This window comes from Lepisma saccharinum, chromosome 11, assembly GCF_977018435.1.
Source record: "Lepisma saccharinum chromosome 11, izLepSacc3.1, whole genome shotgun sequence".
In the NCBI taxonomy this organism is placed as follows: domain Eukaryota; kingdom Metazoa; phylum Arthropoda; class Insecta; order Zygentoma; family Lepismatidae; genus Lepisma; species Lepisma saccharinum.
The window spans coordinates 11220172-11244414 of record NC_139239.1 but is presented as its reverse complement, the minus strand read 5'-3'; the positions used below and the strand labels follow the sequence as shown (position 1 = coordinate 11244414).

Sequence of the window (24243 nt, the reverse complement as noted above, 5' to 3'; positions counted from 1 at the left end):
ACCAGTAGATATTAACATGTCATTTCTCCAAAATTTCAGTTGTCCTTTTTGTTCATTTATATGCCTACATATTAAGTTATGGGATATTCTAACTACAAAACAATGGCCCCCCATCTAGTTCATTCTACTTATTGACACGGTGTCGGGTTGGTGCAAGGGAATTGTGGTCAACCAAGTAGATACTGTATGCAAAAAGAGCAATTTTCAAGTTCAGAAAATTCCTGTCTGCTGCTTTTACTGTTAATTTGATTGGCTAGCACGTACCATGTGACCATACACCACACTAGAACGTATTGCAAACAGTGCAGATGCCAAATCAACAAAGTAGATGATTCAATGTTGCCCTTTGTAACCAACTGGACAGGGTTAATAAGACTATTGTTTTGTAACAATGTAATCATAACATGAATGGGTTACTACTTTTCATTCACAATTTCTTGCTAACGTGCATTGCTTATATATGCTATAATGACTAAAAAAAATTGTTCACAACTTACTTGCATTTTAATTTTTCTTAAATGTGAACTATGATATAATTGTGTGTGGATGGAAAATCATAATGTTAATCTGTGACAAGTTTGTCACTCCACGCAGAGCTACCAGTGATCATGATTTCTCGGTTTCAAAGCACTGTTGTCTTTTCAAATGTGCCTGCTTGAAAGTTGATAATACCATTGATGTTCTTATTACCTTGGAATTGCCTAAACAAGCACATTGTCTCCTTCATTACAGTCTCCTTTCCCCAAAAAAGGAAAGTTGGGAGGAGGGGGGTTCACTGGATTGAACATGTTTGGATAAAGAAAATACTACAAATAAACACACCAATTAGAAATGAGGAGGTATTTTGCAAATCTGCCTGTGGCTGTCATGTCTTTAGTTATAATTGCAATAGTTTTATTTATTTACACTGCTATTGCATTTTTTATTTGTGAGTTGGCAATGAAACTTTAGTCATTGTTTTTACTTCAGTTGTAAAAACTGCAGCATAGAAAAATGACCCCTGCACTTACTTGCATTCCTGTTCATTTTAAAGCAAAAGCAGGACTTCCGAAGATATGAGGTCAACCATGGACTTTTAGTTTTTTGTGGTGACCAATGAAGAACTTTTAGTGTAAAATTATAATCATTATTTTCTTTTCTTAAGGACTCATTATTTGGAGGGAAAATGTATAAATTTCACTTCCATTGGTGTCTTGTAATTCACACCAATTGGCTGTTCTTTTTTTTTTTTTTCATCACAGCACATTTGGAAAGCAAGCACCTGGAAAGATGGCCATCGGAAGAGGCTTCCATGTACTAACAATTAAAAATTATACTGTCACAATATCACTTTATGCCTTTGTAATGCAGAATGAATAATATTGCATACATATTTACATTTAAATTAAGTGCATAAATGAAAATAATTTGATGTTTTTTTATTACATATGTCAAAATATACATGAAATAAACAGAACAACAATAAATATTTCTTGATGATGGCCAATGACCTTTTTCATCTTTTTCTAAAGACTTTCATAAACATTACCATACCTGGAAATAAGCAATTTTATGCATTAATCTAATGAACAGAGAATTGTGTACGATCAATATGTAAAATTGCATCATCTAATATTTTTTCTCTAATACAACGCCATGCTGAATAGCACATATTCATACTAATGATCTAAGAGAAGCACATATTTAAATAACGATCTTAGGCTTGTGAAAAGTCTACCTGAGAGATTAGGTTTATCATCCGATTTATCTGCCAGTAGCATTGAGCAGAAAATTGTGAAATTTGTTGGAATTATGGTGAAATGACTAATTCAATAAAGTTTAATGAATACTTGAATATATTATCAACCTTGTAATGGGTAGCGAAACCTGACCATGAAACCTACAATAACGACTGGGGGTTCCTTGTGTTGACCACACGTTACGCTGTAACTGCTTGGATGATCTCCCAATGTGAAAATATCTCTTCCTCATTAACATTCCTCAACATTTAATTTTTCAGACTTACGAAAAAGAACAAAGAACGTTGACATGCTTGGTTGTGTCACAATATAAATACAGAACATTGGAAATAATGGTCATAAAAGGATTGATATCTTTTGCTCATCTTCAGGTAACGAGATACCATTAAATGCAGTGGGTTTTTTTCTTGTGATATGCAATGGTATGCCGTACCAGCACCTGTTTTATAGGTGATTATTTATTAACATACCACAATGTTTTTAAAGTAGTTCTTATGATGAACAAACCAACTTTTCTTCCCAGAAAAAAAAGCACTGATTAAATGTGATAGAAGTACCTACCACCTCCTCCCTTCTCCAGTCACTCCACCAGTGGTAGGAGTTCTAAGCCCCGCGACAGGTTAAGTTTGCAGCAACTTTTCGCATATATAAACCCAAACGTGCACGCACCATGTAGTTCCGCTGTAATAGTGCTGATTTTCTCGCTGTCTGTCATATAAACAGTCCGGCGGTTAAGGCGAGACTGGCATGCGGATGCTTAGTGGCATTATCAAGTGGATTAATACATAAAACCGTCTGCAAACTTAACCTGTCGTGGGGCTTAGATCCTACCCACAAGTTACCCGACATTAGTTTTTTATGGCAATTATTGTGAGATATTAAATCTTCCAACCATAGCTGAAATTTTGCACAAACTTTAAAAAAATACAAACATTTTCTTCTTCTAAATACCTTAAAAACTTTAAAGGTGTTCAATGATGTTCCAAAAATTCAAAGATCAAAATCCAGGTGCATGTCGATACAGTGCAGACATAATTTTAAAGATTTTCACAAGATACTGTGAACTCTCTATTTTACTGTACTACCTTGAATGGTTCCCAGGAATTAATGAAATAACAATTTATTTTAAAAGGTAGCCCAGCCCTTTTGTGTTTCAAAAAAATATGAAGCTTTGAATCGAGGGACCTAATATAACAGTTGGGCACTGAAAATTATAAGTTCTTTATAAGTAAAACTATTATTTTAACGGTGGGCATCCTCCGATTTTAAAGGATAACCCGCAAGTGCAGTTACAACCACTGAATTGCCGTCAAAATGTTCAAACCAACAAGACCGCACATCAGCCTAATATTGCACAGTGGCAAGAATCACATGGCCACCACCTTGCATGGTTTTCCCAGTGACCGAAACCTCAATGGCCAAGTATATGTAGTCAAAAATAGAGGTCTTTACATGTGGTACAATACTTGCAATGAGAATTGCAACACAGCAACAAACATATTTTTTGGCCGATTTCCTTCAAATTTTCGACCTTTTTTTTCCCCCAAATTTTTCACAATTCCTAGGAAAAGGGGCGTTACTTCAAGAGGCATGATATTCCTGGGGTCTTTGAAGAGAGAGCTGACTGTAATTACTGCACTTGTATTTGATTTATAATGTTTATGCGTATTTTAAATTCAATCTTTATTACTGTTTTGAGGTAGATTGTAGATTATCAATAGCTGAATCTTACCAACTACAAAGTTTCAGTGAACTTCATTGTTACAACATATAATTGAAAAGAAGTGAAACTGGTTTTACATTATAAATTAATTATCACTTACCTACAAATACAGCCATTACAACCACCATCATCACCCATATCCAGCATTTACATGCCCGCTTGCTGTGATCCTCGAGCCTTTCGGATTCAACTTTCAGTCTTGAAAAATTCTGATCTGCTAAACCTGAAGACTTATCTATTGTCTGTAAATATAATGATAAGTGAATAAATAACACACAGATCTACTAGTATGGTTATCATGTGTAATGAAGAAAAATTCATATGAGGGAACAGGGGCCTCCCCGATGGCGTAGATGTAACATTGATTTAGTAAATATAATGAAATTGTACCAAATTCTATAAATAATATGTTGTTACATTATTTTTAAGTGCAAACCCATCACAGCTGTACATCTAGATTTTCTTAAAGGTTCACATAACCACTTTTTATAAATGCAAAATAATATACAGTTATTTTAAGTGATTATTACAGTAAACCCTCGTTAACACAAAATCGCTTAAGACTAACACTTGGTTAACATGAATTACAAACTGTTCTTTAGTCCGTTGTGTCATTAGATCTCATTTAACACAAACTTTCAAAGTTTTTCATAATTTTCTTTGTGTCGTTCCTCTATTAGGTATGTAAGAAATTGCTCAACAATCTCATCATCTTGTCAACAATCAACTTATACAGTATTGTAACCAACAGATTCAGATCAACAATGTGTTCAAATGTGTTTTTCTATTCTTTAAAACATAGCCAGTACGAGTAACATCAAGATTAAAACTTGGGTGCAATTGCTCGACAATCACGATCATCGCGTCAACACTGAGCTTATACGTATTTAACCAACAAATTCAGTTGTGTGTACAGATGTGTTTTTCTATTCTTTAAAACGTAGCCAGTACGAGTAACATCAAGTTGCAAGCAGTAAGATGGGGAGTCACGGCTAAGAGGAAGCAGACAGGCATAGATCTGCAAACAAAACTAAAAATTCTAGAGGAAGTAGACCGTGGTGCATTGAACAAAACGACAATTGCTGAGCAGTATGAAATTGCCAAATCCACATTATCTGCAATACTTAAAGATCGTGACAAAATTCTTAATTCTGCTGCATCAGGTTTATGTGTAGAAAGAACTGTATCCCCGGTTAGCACCAAATTTTTTTAACACGAACCCTTGAATTTTCGGTCCCTTGGGATTCGTGTTAACGAGGGTTTACTGTATTTTATTTTTGTGTGATGTTTCATCCTGGTTTCCCAGAACTTTCTCAAGCCAAGATAACCACACAACACAACAGAGTAGGTCACAAGATGAAGGGGAAGGAAAGAAACAACCGGTTGTGACACCTGGGGAGGTGGAGCAAGGTGGAAAAAAAACATTTTCCTAGGAAGAAACAAGGACATTCCTTAGAAATGTAGAGTAACTTGTCATGTATGCGTGTGGTTATCTTGGCTGGAGAAAGTTCTTGGAAACCAGATGAAACATTGCATGAAAAATTAAACATAAAAACACCTAAATAACTGTATTATTTTGCATCCACAGTTGTAGTGTTACACTTTTGTTATGGAGGTGATGCCATCCTAGTTCTGAACTTAATCTTGGGATATTGATATATTATTTGTGTAAAATCAGTGTTTTCTACAGTGGAAAATTCTTACTTTAAAAAAAAAGTACTGCAATTTGAACAAAAGATCTGCTTTGTCAAGTTATTTTTATCTCGTTTCATGGAGAAAGTTTAAAAGAATCAATAGTTAGCAACAATGATTCTTCTTACTAGTTCTTTCTATTTTGGAGTTTCGTGAAGTATGATGAAAATAAATTGACAAAGACGACATGGGATCCTCAAAATGTTTTTTCATCATCTCATTTCACTAATGTAAGTGAAACTTTAAACCTGACTATTGCTGATAAACAAGTGGGCTATGCACACATATTGCAACAATAGTTAGGATAGAGAGAGAGAAGAGAATAGCTGGTTTAAACTTTATTTTCTGAGCGTGGAACTCAAGTGTATCAATAAACTGAGTGGTTCTGATTTACAAGAAATTTTGTCAAATTTTGACCTTCATGACAATGACATATTTTTAACATGTATTTTAATTGCACTGTAGTCAGTAACTTATTTTTCTTCTTAATGACACTTAAGGTTTGAAAAGTTTCTAACGAATTCTTACCTCTGTGTCCTTCCTGATGATGTCATGTGCCAACTTGGATTGCTCCTTAAGATTTCTTGCTAAAATAAGCATATCTTCTGCTATCTTTTCCTGCATGGAATGGTGGTACTTCAAGAGAACATCCAAATCTTCATCTGATGTCTTTTGCTTTCTCTGCCGTACACCATCATCTGAAACTGAATGCATAGAAAAAAATTGACAAGGGAACTATGGTTTTCATTAATCTGTGAGTAAAGTCTCAAAAGTCTTGCATGTTATTTGATGAAATATCAATGTTACTTTATGCATTAACAATCATCATGCACTCCTATCAACATCCAAATTTAATACCTTGTGGTCATAATTAAAGTTTTCCTACTCAGAGTCATCTGGAGCCCGTTCGAAACAAATGCTGATGTAGAAAGTACACTCACTCATTGACAAAAAAAATGAAGCACCTAGAAGGAGTGGTGGAAATGAAATGAAACTGCAATTTTTGACAGATAATGTGACTGTTTTGCAATGACTACAAAATCAGATCAAACGAGTTGTAGAGCCGTTGTATCCCACAGTAGTTGTAACCCCTCGATATCCTGCAGATGGGCACTGGGTCGGAGTTGATGTCTGAGCTGGTCCCACACACATTCTATTGGGGACAGATCAGGGGATCTTGCTGGCCATGGGAGTACCTCAAAATGATGCAAGCAGTCCATACCGTGTCATTCTAAAGAATGAGGGGATCTGAAGCAGTTGTTTATGCAATTAATTGCTGGGGTGATGTAAACTACTCATCATTCATCCTCTTGATGAGACCACTCGTCATTGGCATGACGAGTTAATGCTTGGCAATGCGAAAGGTACAAAATCACACTAAGGAACTAGACTACAGAAAAGACAATGGTCACTCGTTGGGTTTTATGAACCGTTGTACCTGAATCATGGCTGGGTGTAGGAATATTACCTGTCTATCTGAAGTCTTTAGCTGAATCAAATAAGCGAAGTCCTCTGTAAGCTTCTCCAATTCGTCGACCAGAGCGTCGTTCCACTTCTGACCTACTGCCTTGCTGACCACCTTCTCTCTCTCCACTCAATCCCAAAAGTCAGTCCCCCCTCAGCTTGTCTCACCTCTATATTACCAGGCCATCGAGCTCTTCCTCTATGCCGAATCGTGTTATTTAATTGCTACCATGCAAACTTCTGACTCTATAACCAGAAGTATTACCTGTTTCCTGAATGCTCAGGAGGTTTGCATGGCACAACACAATGCATTGTAAACATGCCTCAGAGGTTGAGACAACTGAGAAAAACCAGTGAATGCCCTGGTCAACGTGAAGCGTTCAGAGAGACTTTAATAAAAATAAATATACAATCTTAGGGATTGATACGATACACACATGTGCCGTGTGTGGACGAGCATTGTCTTGTTGAAAGACTACCAATATGCTTTCTCATGATTGGTAACACATGAGGATGCAGGATGTCCGTGGCGTACCACTGTGCAATCAGAGTCCCACGAACCACTACCAGAGGTGATCCGAGGCCATACCCTATGACTCACTACACTACGATGTTACCATTCCAATCCTGTGCTCTGGTGTTAACGGCAGCCTCCGCATAGGACGGAGAATCCGTAGTCTGGCTGCTAACAGTCTAAACCCAGTGGTGCGGGATGACATGGGGTGTTGTGGAGTCCTGTACATCTGTCCAGGTAGCAGATGTGACGTGTTTGCTTAATGCTTGACGCACAATACTGCGATCTTCCCCTGGTGTGGTCAATTTTATTCTACAGGAACCTCCATGGTATGTGTAGGTGCTCTCACGTACCCATTGCTGCCAATATCGGGGCACTGTGACATCTGAATGCCTGGGAATTGCACGATCAAGAATTGATTGCAATATGTCAGTGTTTTGGGTGGATTGCTGCATTCATTTGCAGGTAGGAAGAAGTCACTCTTTACTGAAAGTAAGTGTTGAGATAAATAAATGTCTCGAGAGAGAGTAAAATTAAATGAATGATCATTCAAGCAAAGATCCTTGTTTCATCATTTTTAAATTTCTTGTAATAATATAAATATACGAAACATACATTATGTACCAGAAATATAAAACACATGTAAGTATACATATAGTTATTTTATCACAATTAATGATTGTGATGATTGATTGTGTGTAATTTGTTTGCAAGAAAATGGCCAACAGAAAGCAAATGTAAAAGTATCTCATGATTACTTTTCAAATACCAGTAACTCTGTTACTTTTAAAAAGTAACTTTCCTAACACTGCTTGGCACTTACAAAACCTGAAACTTTATTTTGAGGCATTATCTTTAGTGTAAGTTAAATGTACGAGGGTGGGCTGGAAAGTAATGTCTGCTATTTTTTTGTGACAGTGTAAAGACATTTTGGATTTTAAGCAACCATGCATTGTACTCTTCAGACTTTCCCCTTTCTCCATTCCAAGTTTCAAACTTCTATCACCAGGGATTGCTGAACTAGAGCGAGGAAAATGGCAGCATGTAACCTTACTATGTCGGTGCACCTGAAACTGCATGTGGTGACAGAGTTTCTAACTGCAGAAAATGTGTCCCCAATTGACATTCATCAGAGAATGAAGGCTTCTTATGGCAATTAATGTGTAATGTCAGCACTGTTCATGATCACAATGAAAAACCTTCCTGAGGAACACTCAACTTCCAATTCACGCAGTTTCAGGTGTCCACTATATAGTATGGTTACACGCTGCCATTTCCCTCACTCTAGTTCAGCAATCCCTGGTGATAGAAGTTTGAAAATTGGAATGGAGAGGGGGGAAAGTCTGAAGAGTACAATGCATGGTTGTTCAAAATCCAAAATGTGTTTACACCGTCACAAAAAAATAGCAGACATTACTTTTCAGCCTGCCCTCGTAATATAACCTGCCACCAATCACAGAAATATTGCAATGGTACTGAACATAAAAAAAAAAGTTTGGGGTGTCCCATACCTCTTTCTTTCTGGAAAAGCTGTTCTCGTAGTTCTTTTGTGTATCTGGATGTAGTTTTGTGATGGATCTCCTTAGTTATAACTTCTGATGAGGACACTGGGCCTGGGGAAAGAAGCTGAGCGGCCACGACTTTTTCTGCTGGAGTTGACTGGAAGAGATACACAAAAGTTTCACATAATATCACTGCTTCTAATATCTCGTTGAAATATTAATGAAAAGTGTGACAATCAGTGTTCAAACCTAGGACCCTGGCTGAGCAACATAACTAACTCATTACTTCACTAAAATTTACACAATTCAAATTTAGATCAATGTATGTTTTATCCAGTCCAGGCATATTGCAAATCCTGATTGCCACTATAGAAAATGTGGTGAATCACAAGGTAATTTTGGATTATTTGGTAGGGAACATTCTAACTGTTATTTTACCATGAATCACTGCTTTGGCAAATATATGTCATTATTGTATTGCATGCTAACATCTCATGCAGGCTCCCAGATGGCATAGTGGTAAAGCAGTCACCTTAAAAGCAAGAGGCCCCGGGATTGACACCCGATGAAGGCACATAGTGATTCGGATCCCAGCTTAAACTGTAAGTCTTATCCTGATTACCCTTCTGTGCATAAAGTGAATGTAAAACAAGAACTCAATACCTAACATCTCATGTCTTGTATTCAGTGCTGAAGCCTCGCAAGAGACCTGGAGGTCAGGCCTACCCTAATATATCTGTCTGTTTCAGATTATTTTATTACTCCAGCCTCCGGCACAAACTGGAAACACCATCTGTTCAATGTTCAGCGTAAGGGTTGTGGAACCAAGGGGTGAGGTGGGGGCAGAAAGCAACAAAAGTCAAGATATCTCAGATTTTCTCCCCACTGGCCCTGTTATGCCCAGTTTTAAAATAACTTTTAAGGTTTCTGTACAAATTTTTAATTGCTATTTTTCATTAATCAGATGAAGGAAGGACTGAAATAAAAATAATATAGGAACATTTTCATCATCTATATATACACAGCGTGTTTCAAAAATAATATACGTATTACAAAGTATAACAACATAACTAACTCATTACTTCACTAAAATTTACACAATTCAAATTTAGATCAATGTATGTTTTATCCAGTCCAGGCATATTGCAAATCCTGATTGCCACTATAGAAAATGTAGCCGCGGTGGCTCAGTCGGTAACGCATCTGACTACCATGCTAAAGGTCCCGGGGTTGATCCCCGGCCGGTTCAAATCCGGGAACTTTTCTAACGGTGGAAGCGGCCCCGGCGCCTACCCAGCGTCGAATAACATGGGTACCTGGGGGAAACCCTGGGGGGTAAAGGCGGTCAGGGGCGTGATGCTGATCACATCACCCCCACTCACGACCGGATCAAGAAAGTGTGGGGCGTTACCCCCACACCCCCTATACGCCTTCATGGCGTGGTGCTAAGCACAGGGGAACACTTTACCTTTTTTACCTTTATTACAAAGTATTATTTTGTCCAAACTATCGATCGCTGCGCCCCGGCTCGGCTATTAGAGAAACGAATACATAGTCTAGTTTATATAATAGCCGCTAGATGTCAGTTGTGTTCTGTTTTGCTTGGTAACCGTCAGTTGTTTGAAATGGCTACTCCGCAGCAGAAATAATTTTGTGTTCTCGAGTTTGCGAAGTTCAATTACTTGATTACAGTGCAAAGACGTTTCAGGTTGAGGTACCAAATTGATCCTCCGAATGGGTGGAACATTCGCAGATGGTATCGACAGTTTGTAGATACAGGATGTGTATGTAAAGGAAGGAGTCCTGGCCGCCCTCGTGTTCCTGAAGAAAATGTTGCACGAATTCAAACTGCTTTCCAACGTAGCCCTTCAAAATCAACTCGTCGTGCCAGTCGGGAGTTTCAACTTCCTATAACAACAATTTGGCGTGTTTTGAGACGTCGGCTGGTTATGAAGCCGTACAAGGTACAGCTGTTACAAGCTCTGCGTCCTGATGACAAACGCAAACGTGTGGCATTTTGTAACGAGATTCTTGATGCTATTGACAATGACAACACTTTCGCACAACGCATCGTGTTTAGTGATGAAGCTGCGTTTCATGTCCGTGGTCAGGTAAACAAACATAATGTTCGCATTTGGGGCCTACAGAACCCACATGCATTCATTGAACATGTACGAGATTCGCCCAAAGTGAATGTGTTTTGCGCGATATCTCGATCATCTGTTTACGGCCAATTCTTCTTTGATGGAAACACGGTTAACGGTCAGCAGTATCTCTCTATGTTATAAAACTGGTTGTTTCTGAGGCTGCACGAAGACAACTTCATTTTTCAACAAGATGGGGCACCCCCTCACTGGAGTCGCCAAGTGCGTGATTATCTGAATGAAACTCTACCGAACCGTTGGATTGGTCGTCAAGGAGCTGGCGACTTAGCATGTATCAGCTGGGCTCCACGGTCACCAGATTTGACACCCTGTGACTTCTTCCTGTGGGGTTTCATTAAAGACAATGTTTATGTACCACCACTCCCACAGAACCTGGAAGAGTTGAAGAACCGGATCGGTACTGCCGTAACATCAGTGACGAAGGACATGCTTGCCCGAGTATGGGAGGAATTTGAGTATCGATGTGATATTGTTCGTGTCACTGCTGGAGGACATATTGAACATCTGTAATCTGAACTTGAGAGGTTCGTAAGTATGTGTGTCAAGTTTAATCTTCGTATGTTTTAAAGTTTAATAAATATATGCATGCGAAATACGTATATTCTTTTTGAAACACGCTGTATACAAATGATGAGGGAGACAGTAAACGCTTACCACACGAAGAGAAATAGTTCAATATTTCGCGATATATATCGCATTTTCAAAGTAGAAGATAGATAGATCGGTGTCACGTAGAGTAGAGGCACAGAATACTGACCGTAGCATCACTACAGTCAGTGTTGCCAGAAACAGTTGATAGAGAACAAAAAGTACGTTAACCAGTGTTTACTGTAAGGTGGGTGGTTTCGATGAGGAGAGGAAAGGGTTACTGGTTGGCTAGGTTGAGTCCAGAGGGTATAATGGCATGCATGCCTGCTATATAGGCCCTTTCCCATCGCCTGTGGAAAGATGTGTCAGAGTGTGGGGGGGGGGGGTAAAAGATGGATGATGGCAACACGGAAACAGTTATTGAAGGTGGTGTGGATGGCAACTGTGAAATCGGAGTTTTGGGTTAAGGAACGGTGATTATTAATCCTTAGGTTCAAGGGGGTGGAGGTTTCGCCTAAGTAGAAGTTGCCACAGATTTGGCAGATGAGGGTGTAAATCATATTGGATGAGTGGCAGGTGCCCTTAGGGTGAAGGGTGAACTCACCTGCTGCTGTGGGGATCAGGAGGGTGGGGGAGGTGATAATTATGGGGCAGGTCTTGCATCTGGGTTTGTTGCACCTGTGAGCTGGGGGGAGAGGTGTGGAAAGGGTGGAAGTGTTTCAGACCAAGATGTTTTGGAGGTTGGGGGGGGGGGCGACGGAAGACGACCTCGGTTTATCCCGAAAGATGTCCCTGGTGTCAGGATCACTGTGCAGGATGGGGAGGAGGGAGTGGAGGGTATGTCTGATTTTCGTAATGTGGGGGTGATATTGGGTGATCAGAGCTGGAAGGTTGGTTTTGGGTTGTTTGGTGCAGTTGTGGGAGGTGGCTCTAGTGATTTGTTTGTTGATGAGGGTGGAGGGGTAGCCACGGTTGGGTTTTTGGTGTGGTAGGGGTGTGAACTGGAGTAGTGCAGATACTGGAGGTGGTTGGTCGGTTTGATGTGTATGGAAGTTTCCAAGTGATCTCCCACAATGTGGATGTCCACATCTAGGAAGGTCACTTGGTCTTTTGAGTGGAACCAGGTGAATTTGAGGGTGGTGAAGTCGTTAAGTTGGTTTAGGAATGTAGTGAGGGAGGGGTCGCCATGTGTCCAGAGGAGGAAAATGTCATCTATGAATCTTAGCCAGAGGAGTGGTTTCAGTTGCTGGGAGTCAAGGAATTCCTGTTCCAGCCTGCCGATGAACAGGTTGGCATAAGAGGGGGCCATGCGGGTACCCATAGCTGTGCCACATATCTGGAGGTAATGTTGGTCACTGAAGCAGAAGTTGTTGCAGGTAAGTACAAGGTTGACTAGTTGTATCAAGAAGTAAGTGCTGGGATTGTGGGGTTTGGGTCGGCTGTTAAGGAATGATTCCGTGGCACGGAGGCCATGGGCATGGGGAATATTGGTGTAGAGGGATGTGACATCAACTGTTGTGAGGATGGCGTTTGGTGGTAGGGATGGTAAGTTTTGGATGATGTTAAGGAAGTGGTTGGTGTCACGGAGGTAGGAAGGCAGGGCTTGGACGAGGGGTTGGAGGCGAGAGTCTAGAAAGGCTGATATGCGTTCAGCGGGTGAAATGTAGATGGACACAATGAGTCTCCCGGGGTTGTTCGGTTTGTAAATATTTATTTATATTCATCTATATTTTTCATATTTTAACACATAAAACATTGCTGCTTCTAAAAAAATCACAGCCATAACAATATAAACTCCCCCCCCCCTCCCGGTGCCTATCCTATCAGTGAACTGATTAGATGAAATGACTGAAGGGACAACACCAACATCAGTGGCGGCTGATGAAGGGGGGTTGCATATTTTGTTGCCATTAGTGCAAAAGTTAAATATTTATACTTCCGCTATCTTACTGCGTCCCGTTGCGCTTTGTGGAGCTTTCAAATTCACTAGGTACGCGATAAGCGGCAAACTGGTATATGAAGCAGCTTCCCCCTCGGGGACTGCCAGTACATCTCCATGTTATCTCTAACGTAAGCACTGCTTCCACTTCCCTCCCTGCTAGGCCCTTGTCAATGCTAAAAAGGGGTCTGCATTCAACGCAACCCAATGTACGGTGGCGCTGCCAAGTGGTAGAAATAGAAAGCTCTCACTATGATGGCAGCCACCGCGTATAAACATGAGATTACTGAGAGAAACAGTGACCGGTTATGTAATGCATCCGTTTCGCTTGTCAGTAAGTGCGTGATAGTTTAAGTTTTTGAATCGATTCCAAGAGTTATTTATTTGTTTTCTGGCAGTAAGTTATATATAATCTGGTGTTCTGAATGGTAAATCGTACAAGTAAAAATGAATAATTGAATGAAAGACCGCCGCATGGAGTTCATCTTCAAATAGTTAAGGTAAGGTATTTTTTTTTTATGAATGCAGCCCTCCTAACAATAAGTAGCATGAGCCGCCCCTGACCAACACACATTAAATGACAAGACTGTAAACCCTACAGAGAATTATATTGTCTGTGGATTAAGGTGCCACAGCCTAGTTACCTGTAAGAATACAGTTTTTAGGTGTGCAAGAGAGGCTGACATTCCAGTGCCTTCCAAAAATGTCAGCCTCTAGGACCACATGAAGCCATCCCAACACCTAGCATGTCTATTAAAGAACATGTGACAAAAACACACTTATCGATTCTTCACCATTTCCTTCCTGATAATGGGCCAAAGGACTTGATTGCATTGGTCAACAAATAAAAGTATTCACAACTATATTATTCTTGCACTTAGGCCTAATACCATGAACAATCTGCAAGACCAAATGTATGCCAAATGATAATCAAATTGTGTAAATAAGAGCATTATTCACATACAGTTTTGTATACAGACAATGAAAATAATACTAATGTCAAAAATAAATATCAGTACCCCTTACACAACATATGAACATCTAAAAAAAAAAAAAACAATTTACACTTTGATTTAAATTTATGGATGCAAGGTAAGCACCAGCCATGAAGGCACATATAGAGGGGATGTGGAAGTAGGGTCCCCACATATTCTCGATGTTGGCTCTTTTTTTAGATGTGATATAGATGGTGATTATAGATGTGAAAGGTGAATACTGATTGCATTACATTTAATAAGTTGTATATCATGCCAAACTATAATTTCTGAACACAATCAAAGAAATGGGGATGAAAATAAAAATCACAGCTATCAAGTGCACAACAAATCATCAATCACTGGGACAAATTTATTTTATCTAGGATATTGTACAACATAAGTATAAATTTAATTTTTGTACATTACTTGTTCACATACCAATTTTTGGGTCTCTATCAGTCCTTTTAGAAATTCCACTCTCCTGATGTACTCAGACATTGTATCCTTATTTGGTTTACTGAAGAAAAAAAAGGGTATGATACAATTCAAATAGAAAAATGTGTCCACAACACATCATACATGTACAAAACAAGCTACAACAAACTTATCACATAAATCAATATACAATTTCATGCCTTGTGCCAACATTATAAACACAACCTTCAAAGAAACTGATATCTACCTGAATATTTGAATACTCAAATTTCTTTATGACGAGGGGGAAAAATCTTACATTGCCAGATGTAGATACAAAGCTTTAGGAAAAAACAAATGGATAGAGAAGTTGTTGGATATCTCAGATACAATTATTCAGGTACATGTTAATTTATTTCTATAAAATGCATCACTGCATTTGTACTTTAATATATGATAACTCATTGAGAATGTATGACTAACTAACTAACTAACTAACTCTCTAGCCTTCTTAAACCCGAAGGTTCATGGCTGCAGCAACACAGGCCTTCCATCTGTACCTATCTTGAGCAAGATCTATATACTCTTTTCCATCCCTACCGATTTCCTTTAGGTCCATCTCAACGTTGTCCCTCCATCTTCATCTTGGCTTTCCTACAGGTCTCTTACCATCAGGTTTTCCAACAAGAATCCTGTAAACCCTCTCCCATTCGTGCCACATGGCCTGCCCACCTAAGTCTTCTTGATTTAATTATTCTAATAATATCTGGACATGATATTGAGAATGTATTGCATTTCTTAATGTTGCAACTTTTCACACATTATCTTAAGTAATTCTCTTAAATCTGTCACCAATTTCCAGTGTATAGAAGTTAGTGCCCTGAATAAGTTTGAGGGTTGAAATGCTCTAAATAGAGATACTGGGGAATAGAATAAATCAAGGGATCATCTCCACATCTGAAAGGGAAGTAATAGTTGATTTCTTATGCTTGTGCCAAAAATGTTCTATTAAAATGGAGGATGAAGTTTTAAATATATTTTCATAAATTGAGAAAGCAAATAAGTTAGTAGATACGATAAGGTAAAGGACCCACATGGTCATCAGATTAGGGTGACCAGGCACATACATTCAAAAAGGAGGACAGGGCATGGCAAAAAAGAGGACACCGCAAAAAATTGCAGCACATTTGCCATTGCTATAAATAGGTACGTATCTAAAATGTGCTTCTTCCAACCATATAACAACAATCTATTCCAGCCCTGGATTCCTATTTTTGCAAAACAATATTGTTCCTGTTTATAGTACTTCTTCTCCTTTGTATAGATTAGTGCAACTGTAGGTTGGAATTGATTTGCTGTGGGGTGAGATACCCAACTGAAATTTGCCCCTCCCAACTACAACTTCTAGGCCCGCCAATGTTTTCCAATTTCGGGACTCGAACCAAGGACCTTTTTCATCGTAGCGCTGTGTGCTAACCACTCCGTCATGGAGGCTTGCACTTTGGTATTTAAAAATGTAAATATTACTTAATAATCAAATTTCTCATTCCGCGTTTCTGTGTCCCGTATTATGTATAACTCGAAAAGGAACTGCAGTCTGGGACGAGTTGAAGGCTCATTTGGACAAAATGATAGTGGTTGAGCTTCCAGGTGGTCAATTAGCATTGATAGAATAATTATCGCACCTCAAGAGATATGTTTTACATGTAAAATAACACCTGGTTGATCGTTATAAGTGAAAGCATTTATCCAAAAAAATTAGGCCATTTACAGATTCTTAAAAAATCTGCCCAGATGCCAAACAGACACCAACAAAGGAGGACATGTCCGGATAACAGAGGACGTCTGGTCACCCTACATCAGATGGCATACCAACTGGACCACCATCTCCAAAAATTACTTAATAATAACTTATATTTTGTAATTTCCTTCATTGAAGTGTATGTGTAACTAATTTGGCCTTTGCCCTGTAATTGATATATATTAACTCACTCTCTTCATTAGGAAAATGACATAAGAATGGTCATGCAGGTTGGAACTTATTCATTATACATATATATTTCATTTTAATTTCTTAGTAGAGGAATGAAGAATGGTTACTATTGCTGGAAGGAACAGAGGAGCAGATGCAATGGTTATTTAGTTCTCCCTGAAAGTTTATATTTACCACATAGGCTGAGTTTCATACCATGCACCATTTAGAAAGCATCATAACAGATACAAGCCATACAATAGTAATTCCTACTAGACAAGACACATCTCATCCAAGATATGGCATGTATTCTATTTTATATATTTATATACAAGACTCTTATATATTCTTTGGAAAATTAAATAAGCCAATCACTTAAAAATGCCTATCTTTGTGCATAAAATAATATTTATTTGCATAAAGAATGTTTGCCTGAATATAATTTCAATAAACTTACTGCCTTAAGCTTCTTCCTCTATACTTACTTAACCATCTTCTGCAGATCACAAACCATTTCATCAAGGGATGCAATGTACTGAAAGGAAATAATCACCGTTAGTAATTACATGGTTATTTTAAGCTATTGAACATATTATTTGAATACCATTTCTGTATAATTTTAAGAGTCTACATCATGAAAACATGGTGCTTTGCATAATGAATTCCTATTTACAGTAGTTGTCCTCCTGGAACTAAAATAAAACTGAGAGGTAAAGAGGATGGGATGTGTAATGGTAATATCATAAAACATAAATATACATCTGAGTACTTTGGTAACTTTTGATGCATCAGTTCATTGTCCTTATTGAGCTAGGATTCTTACTTCTCTATGCTGGAAGATACTTTTGTTATGTGTACAAGAGGATGAGAAATGTGTTCGAAATTTCTGGTCGTAAAATGTGACTGTAATTTTTTGTTTGGCAATGTTAATCCATTAGGTTTCCAATTTTGACATGGTTCTTATCAGCCCTTGACGTGGAAATTGTTAGGGAGGGGAGGGAAAGGGTGTTGAGTTAGTTGCAGGTTGGTCCTATGATGTCAATGACACAGTTGGAGGAATGCTTTGAGAAAATATTGCTAGCTGCGTTATATTTATTGATTCCAGATAATTGGGTACACAATTCATTGAATTTTGGTTATTCTGTGTTGCCCTTCTGCCTCTGTTAAGTGTAATTATTATAACGACAAGTGTTAATAAAGCTACTTTTTAACCCGTGACCGGTGACGTGGAGTTTGGGAGACTCCTCAAGAAGAAATTCTTTCAATAACTCTTAAACGGTTTCACTGCCGGCAACATGTGACCTAGTACCTTCCTAGTAGTGGGGATAGTTTGTCTACATGTTATTAGCGGCAGTGTTCGTTCAGCCTTTGTGACGAAAACAGCACATCGGAGTCGGTGAGACTCCACGTCACTGTTAACGTAGTGCTTTGCGAATCGGTTGCATTTGCTTTTGGATAATTTAGAATGGCTTCTAGAGCAAGTACGTCACATAGCATTCGTGTAACGGATCCTGGCTCTGAGGAAGTAGCTCTGGCTTGATATAACAGCCTAGAATCTGAAGACAGTGAAGCAGGTGGTGATTCTGACTGTGAAATAGAAAGTTTTTGTCATGCTTGACATTATAGTTTTGTTTTCTCTAAAAATATTTTTTTTCTTTGATTAGTCTAAGAGGACCTCAATGTTTACTTTGAGTGCAAAAAGTCAATTTGTTTGACTTGCAATTACAACATTTGCAAAGAGTGTGATGCAAAAAAAAAAAAAATTACTAACTTTTCTTGTTAATTTTTATGTATTGTGGTTTTTGTCATGCTTGACATTATAGTTTTGTTTTTCTAAAAATAATGTTCTTTGTTTAGTCTAACAGGATCTCAATGTTTTCTTTTCTTATCCTTCTTGATTATTTGATATATAAAGAATTCTTTACCTAAATTTTGTTTCTTTTTCAATGACCTCTCCTTACAGTATGCTATGTCACAAATGCACCTGTTACTATTTTTTAACAAATTGGTGTAGAACATATTCATGACTAAGTAAGAAAGAGCTTAGCAATTGCTGTTTATATCAAAGAAGAACCAGGCTTGACAGGTGTCAAACTATTATACAGGATTCTACGACACAAAATGGGTGGTCACCGGTTAAAGGTAAAAAGTAACTGAGTTACTGTTACATGGCTCAGAAAGTATCTGAGTTACATTTACTCCTTGCAAAAAGTAACTCATGGGAATTTTCTTACAAATTACACACAATCATCATTAATTGTAATAAATTAAATACATGAAGACCTACATGTGTTTATATTTTTCTGGCACATAATACAAGTCTGTATTTTTACATTATTACAACAAATTATGAGATGGGTTTTTCTCTTCTTTGCAAACTACTACAGCACAGACTCCAAACAAAGCTTACTCCCTTAGTCCCAGCACTTGAAGTGGAAAACGTTAGGAGAGTTGGTGAAGACTTGGGGTTAGTAAAATGCAATGAGTAATCCTTATACCCATGTACAACGTGATGTGTGCATGCATGACTTAACTCATGTGATGTAGAACAGGTGCATTCATGCCAACAAAATTAGCATCCAATTGGAAGTTGGACCGAATACACTGTTATTTCCGGTAACACTTTACTATACCAGAGACGGATTTCTTCAAATTTACAGGAGAAAGTACTTACGCAAATCATTTTCTGTAGCGTTGTTGATGTTCGGTAATGTAGTTTTGATCCATTTTAATGCGAATCCATGTGGTTTTCTACGAAAATCTCTTTCCGACGTGCTATTGCTGCTGCCGCCATTTGCTTTCTGCATGAGAGCACAATGTTCCAAGTGTTTGATGACATAAATGCCGTAGTCAGTGTTTCAACCCACGCCATCTTTTCGCTATTAGATGACGTGTTGTTGTCCGTATATGCTAAATTCAATTAAAGGAGTGCTAATGGAACCTAACCTAACAGGCCTAACCTAACCTAGTAAGCATACCTCGTCCCCGTGATGGTACGTGGGGCTATCGTGAATTTTTGGGCTAACGTCAATGGTTTTTGGGGCTACCCGTGGATGGTTTTTGGGGCTAACGTCAATGGTTTAATAATTACTCTTTCTGTCAAAAATTGAACTTTTTTCGTGAAAAAATTTCGTGGTGTTTTTTTTTTTTAATTTAGTTATTTTTCAGTGAACAAGGTTGCAACACTGCATGCACACTCCAAATCGACAAAACACTGTCACAACGCACGATGAACGGGTAAGCTATCGCCATATTGTGTGGAAATAAGGAAGAACAGTAAGTACTCGTTAATGTAAGAAATAGACATTATTTTCGTTAGAAATTCATTATTTCACCTAAATAAATGTTCCGCAATACAGAATAGTACGTTAGCAATGTAAAAAAGTGTGAAATAAATCATCGACAGGTGTCTCTGGTATAGTAAAGTAGTACCTTATTTCCATTTACAATCTTTCGCTCTGGAAGATGTGGGGGAGGGGGATACATGCTGTAATATCACACAGCAGAATATTTTAATGTTGAGGAGTACAAGATGGTGTTGTCATAATCTTTTTCAAAGACCTTACGTCAGTTCTGGCATGTATCTTCTATTTCATAATATACCATATTTCACTGCATAATCGTTGCAGATTTTATGCCAATTTTTTTGGCAAAAAGTGGGGTGTGACCATTATATTAAGCATTTTAAAAAAAAAATTGTGCCGATATTACAGGTACTTAATAATTATTTAGATAACGCTTCCTAGCACAAAGACTAATTATCGTAGAATTTTGGAAATCATTGCCACACAAAAATTTGAACCTTCCTTAAAGTAATAACCACTGCTTGGACTCGAAAAAAAACAACTTAAAAATTACCATATGCAAGCATGTGCACTTCCCATGGACAAGGTATTCTCCATTGACAAGCGACAGTAAGTATCGTAGAAGAGTGGGAATGAATGTAGAAATAAATCAGAACCTTAGTAGAATGCATTTAGGGACTTTATTTTAATGCTAAGAGAACCAAACCTGACCTGTCCAACCTAACCATGAAAGCATATATTGGAACAAAATCTTAATCGCTAAAACTCTGTAGTATATGTTAACAGACGTACATAGAAATTGAACCATGTAAAAATTGCATTCAAAGCATGATGAAATTGCAACAAAACAAAAGGAACTTGGGCCATTATTTATTACTAGGTAAACTATCTTTGGTGCAAGATTAGAATGCACAGAATACTCGTGAATATAGTCCAAATCAATGCACATCATTTCTTCATGACAGTTTAGCAAAAAAATGGCAAGAAGAAAGTATATTACCCCTAAATTAAGAGACGACGCCCCTGAAATTAACTGGGACATTACTTTAGAGTGTTGTGGCAAGATGCTGAGCGAAGATGGAAGCATAGAATGTAGCGAGTGTAAACTTTGGAAACACAATTCATGTGAAAGTATGACTAATGTTGAGTTAGAGTCTTTTGTGAATGAGAAGAAAAAAGTGTTTAGATGTGTAAAGTTCATTGGGACGGAGAAAAATGAATCCGTTGGGGAGGATGTAGTGTAAGATCAGAAAAGGGATGATATGAGTAATGCGAATGTGATGGAAATGCTCTGACGGCTGTTAGTGAACTCGGAGAAAATGGATGTGAAATTTGAAGAACAAAACAAGAAGTTAGAATGTAAGGTGAAACAAAGCGAAGAAGATAAGAGTGAAATGCTCCAGCGTTTTCAAGTGTTAGAAAGTAAAATAGTTAGTGTGGAATGTGTTAGGTGCAACGTACTCCAGTTGGACACCAGTCGTCAGAAAGTTACTCCGCTACTCCTTTAGTCGGGAACATGAGAATCTGCAAATCATCAGGGCTTGCTGGGTAGAAAAGAAAACACAACACTGTTTTCAAAGTTAAAACGCAGTTTTATAAACGCGTATATTTCATAATCACTTACCAGTACAACACTAGAACATTCACTACTAACGTTGGTATATTCCCTCACATAAAGCGAAAGTCAATAGAACATAATTAATTGTTTACTTTCAACTTATCGGCAAGAAGAAAACTCGAAAAACCAAAATCTATACTTCAATTCTCTCCGTTTCCAAGTTCTTATTATTTTTCACCTTCAATTGTTTTTCAAACTCAGTCTGTCGTCAGGTGAGAAACATTCAGGTTAGTTCATTTCCTCGGCTGAGATTAGAAAGTGACGTCAACACGAACAGATTTTGACGTATTTCTAAACATGTATAAAAGTTGCAACTACAACTGTATCAGTCTAAGTATAATTATCTGTGACAACTTGCACATTATTTGAAATAACAAACATTTAAAAAATCTTAACTTCTTATAAATATAAAATCTTAAACTCTCAGGTTCGTTACATAGGGAAGAGTTGTGATTGCATCGTGAATGGTGTAACGAGGTTCATGAAGAGATTAAGAAAGAAATGGGAATTGCAGTGGCAAAGTCAGAAGGAAAATTAGCGGTACAAGTGGAAGAATTCAGTAATGTTAAGGATAAGTGTAAAATAAATCGAGGTGACCTTGAAGTGAAATGTGATGTTGCGGCCTAAAAAAAACCTAATCATCTGTGTCCAAAAATTCCGCTATCATTGGTTTCGTTATCTGATGCACCGAATACGCAATGAAATGTTATAAACCAATTTTTGGACTGAAAAACAGGGTTCGTCGATTATGCGGTGAAAATACGGTCAATAGCCTATCACTCAAATAATCAAATATCACACGATTACGCATATACACACCTTAGCTAGTCTCCAGTCTTTCCTTGGATCTTCTGTAGCTAGATGTTCACACTGCGATAGTAGGCGCCGTAAGTTAATTTCCAATCTTGACATGTGCATAGCGCAATTCTATAAATTTTAGTTCAAGTAACAGATGATCTTAGATGACATATGGAAACTTAGTACTTTCTTATCACTTTATTTTAGTGCACGGCAAATTGCTCATTCATTAACGACCACTGTTACTAGTATAATAACTAATTGATATTTTTGTTCTGGCCTTATTTCACTCTTCTCCTAGGTAAAGAAATATAAGTTAGTAACAAATTCACCCAAATAAAACATCAATCCAACATCAAATCTACGAAACATTGAATGATCGATTTGTATATTATGATTTGTCCTGTAGAGAAGTTCATGGGATGAAATTAGATTTAATATTAACAATCGTTGTTTGCTACAAAATATCTGTCACAGTACGCCCTTATTACATATGTAGGAACAAAAAGTCACTATATCGAAAAACAATCTTTTGTCTTTCGTTTTAGCCCAATTTGCTGCTCAACATGTTGTGGACATATTTACTTAAAGAATAATCCCGTGTACAAACTAATTGTCCTGCACAATAGAAGAAATTACAGTTGGAAATCGAACATTAACTTGTAGAGGGTGAACACAAATCTCAATCTGAGCATCATCGGCACATAACCGATATTTGTTTAACCTAAATTAACGATAATTCTGCGGTCACTTATTAATTACTGCCTGCTGCGCGGTGAGGTACTTATTGAATAAGGACGACGCTCGTTCATCTGTTGTGTGAAGTTGTTAATCTGCGGTAATGTGTTCTGCTAGAGGATTGTTGCAGTATAATAAAAAATGAACCTGCTTCGAAGCAGCAATAAGTGGAGTCGTTGGAGTACTAAATTTTCTTCTGTACTTCCAAAAATCCACAGTAATTCAATTTTGCAAAAATGGAGTAAATATTTGGAAAGTGTATATTTTGACTATCGTGATGTTGTTGTAGAAACAATAGCAGATGCCAAAGCAAAGCCTGTAAAAACATCTATTATTGTTGGAGGTCTTCTATTCTTTGGCTATTGCACGTACCAAAATCCTGACGAACAGACTTTCCATCAACATTTAATAAGTAACAGAGCGGATGTTCTCCTAGTGGGTAAAAGTGTACGAAATCCAATTTCTGCAGAGTATGTCAGCAATCTTCAGGAGTGGCATAATCAAAAATTGCTTCGAAGGCTTAGTTTTGGAGTATTTTCTGTGATGTGGTTAGATAATAGCAGTGAAGGCTGTGGACTCTTCCGTGAAACATGTGTGTATTCAAGGCCTGATCTTGCGTCTTTTCGTGAACGAATTATTGATGTTGGATTTCTAAATCGATGGTGGATGCTGAGGAAAAGGATGGAAAATTATGATGTAAATCCTTCTGAATGGAGAAAGGCATTTTAAAATAAATTAATTTACATTGATTCATTCCATGTTTACAAATCGAGCATGTTGTAGTGATTTGTAATTCTTTTTTAAAGAATATAGGCATTTCTATCAGTAAATATTATATTTTTTCTAATTCCATTATTGATTTATCTCCCAAAAATGTGTGATTTTAACATGAATTAATACATGTTGAATTGGGTTGTACCATGGATAAAAGTTGGTACTATTATAGTATGGGGGTGACACCTATAAATCATATATTTCTCACTTTTTTACATTGCTAACGTACTATTTTGGAATGCGGAACATTTCCTAAGGTGAAATAATGCATTTCTAACTAAGATAATGTCTATTTCTTACATTTACGAGTACTTACTGTTA

At 37.7% G+C, this 24243-nt stretch overlaps 1 protein-coding gene across 2 annotated transcripts; it reads right to left on the bottom strand.

Moving 5' to 3' along the window:
- Window positions 1-1420: 1420 nt before the first annotated feature.
- On the bottom strand, window positions 1421-22971 carry Use1 (Vesicle transport protein Use1). Of its 2 annotated transcripts, none has more exons than XM_083131681.1 (7): window positions 22432-22971; window positions 17147-17224; window positions 14742-14820; window positions 8644-8791; window positions 5683-5858; window positions 3563-3704; window positions 1421-1533 (listed from the first exon to the last, which is right to left on the bottom strand). In XM_083131681.1, the coding sequence occupies exons 2-7, from the start codon at window positions 17206-17208 to the stop codon at window positions 1496-1498; spliced, it is 645 nt and encodes a 214-aa protein (XP_082987807.1). In that variant the 5' UTR covers window positions 17209-17224; window positions 22432-22971; the 3' UTR covers window positions 1421-1495. The 2 variants fall into 2 exon arrangements, with proteins under 2 accessions (XP_082987807.1, XP_082987806.1); XM_083131680.1 differs by having other exon boundaries at window positions 17175-17224; window positions 22432-22965.
- Window positions 22972-24243: the final 1272 nt, after the last annotated feature.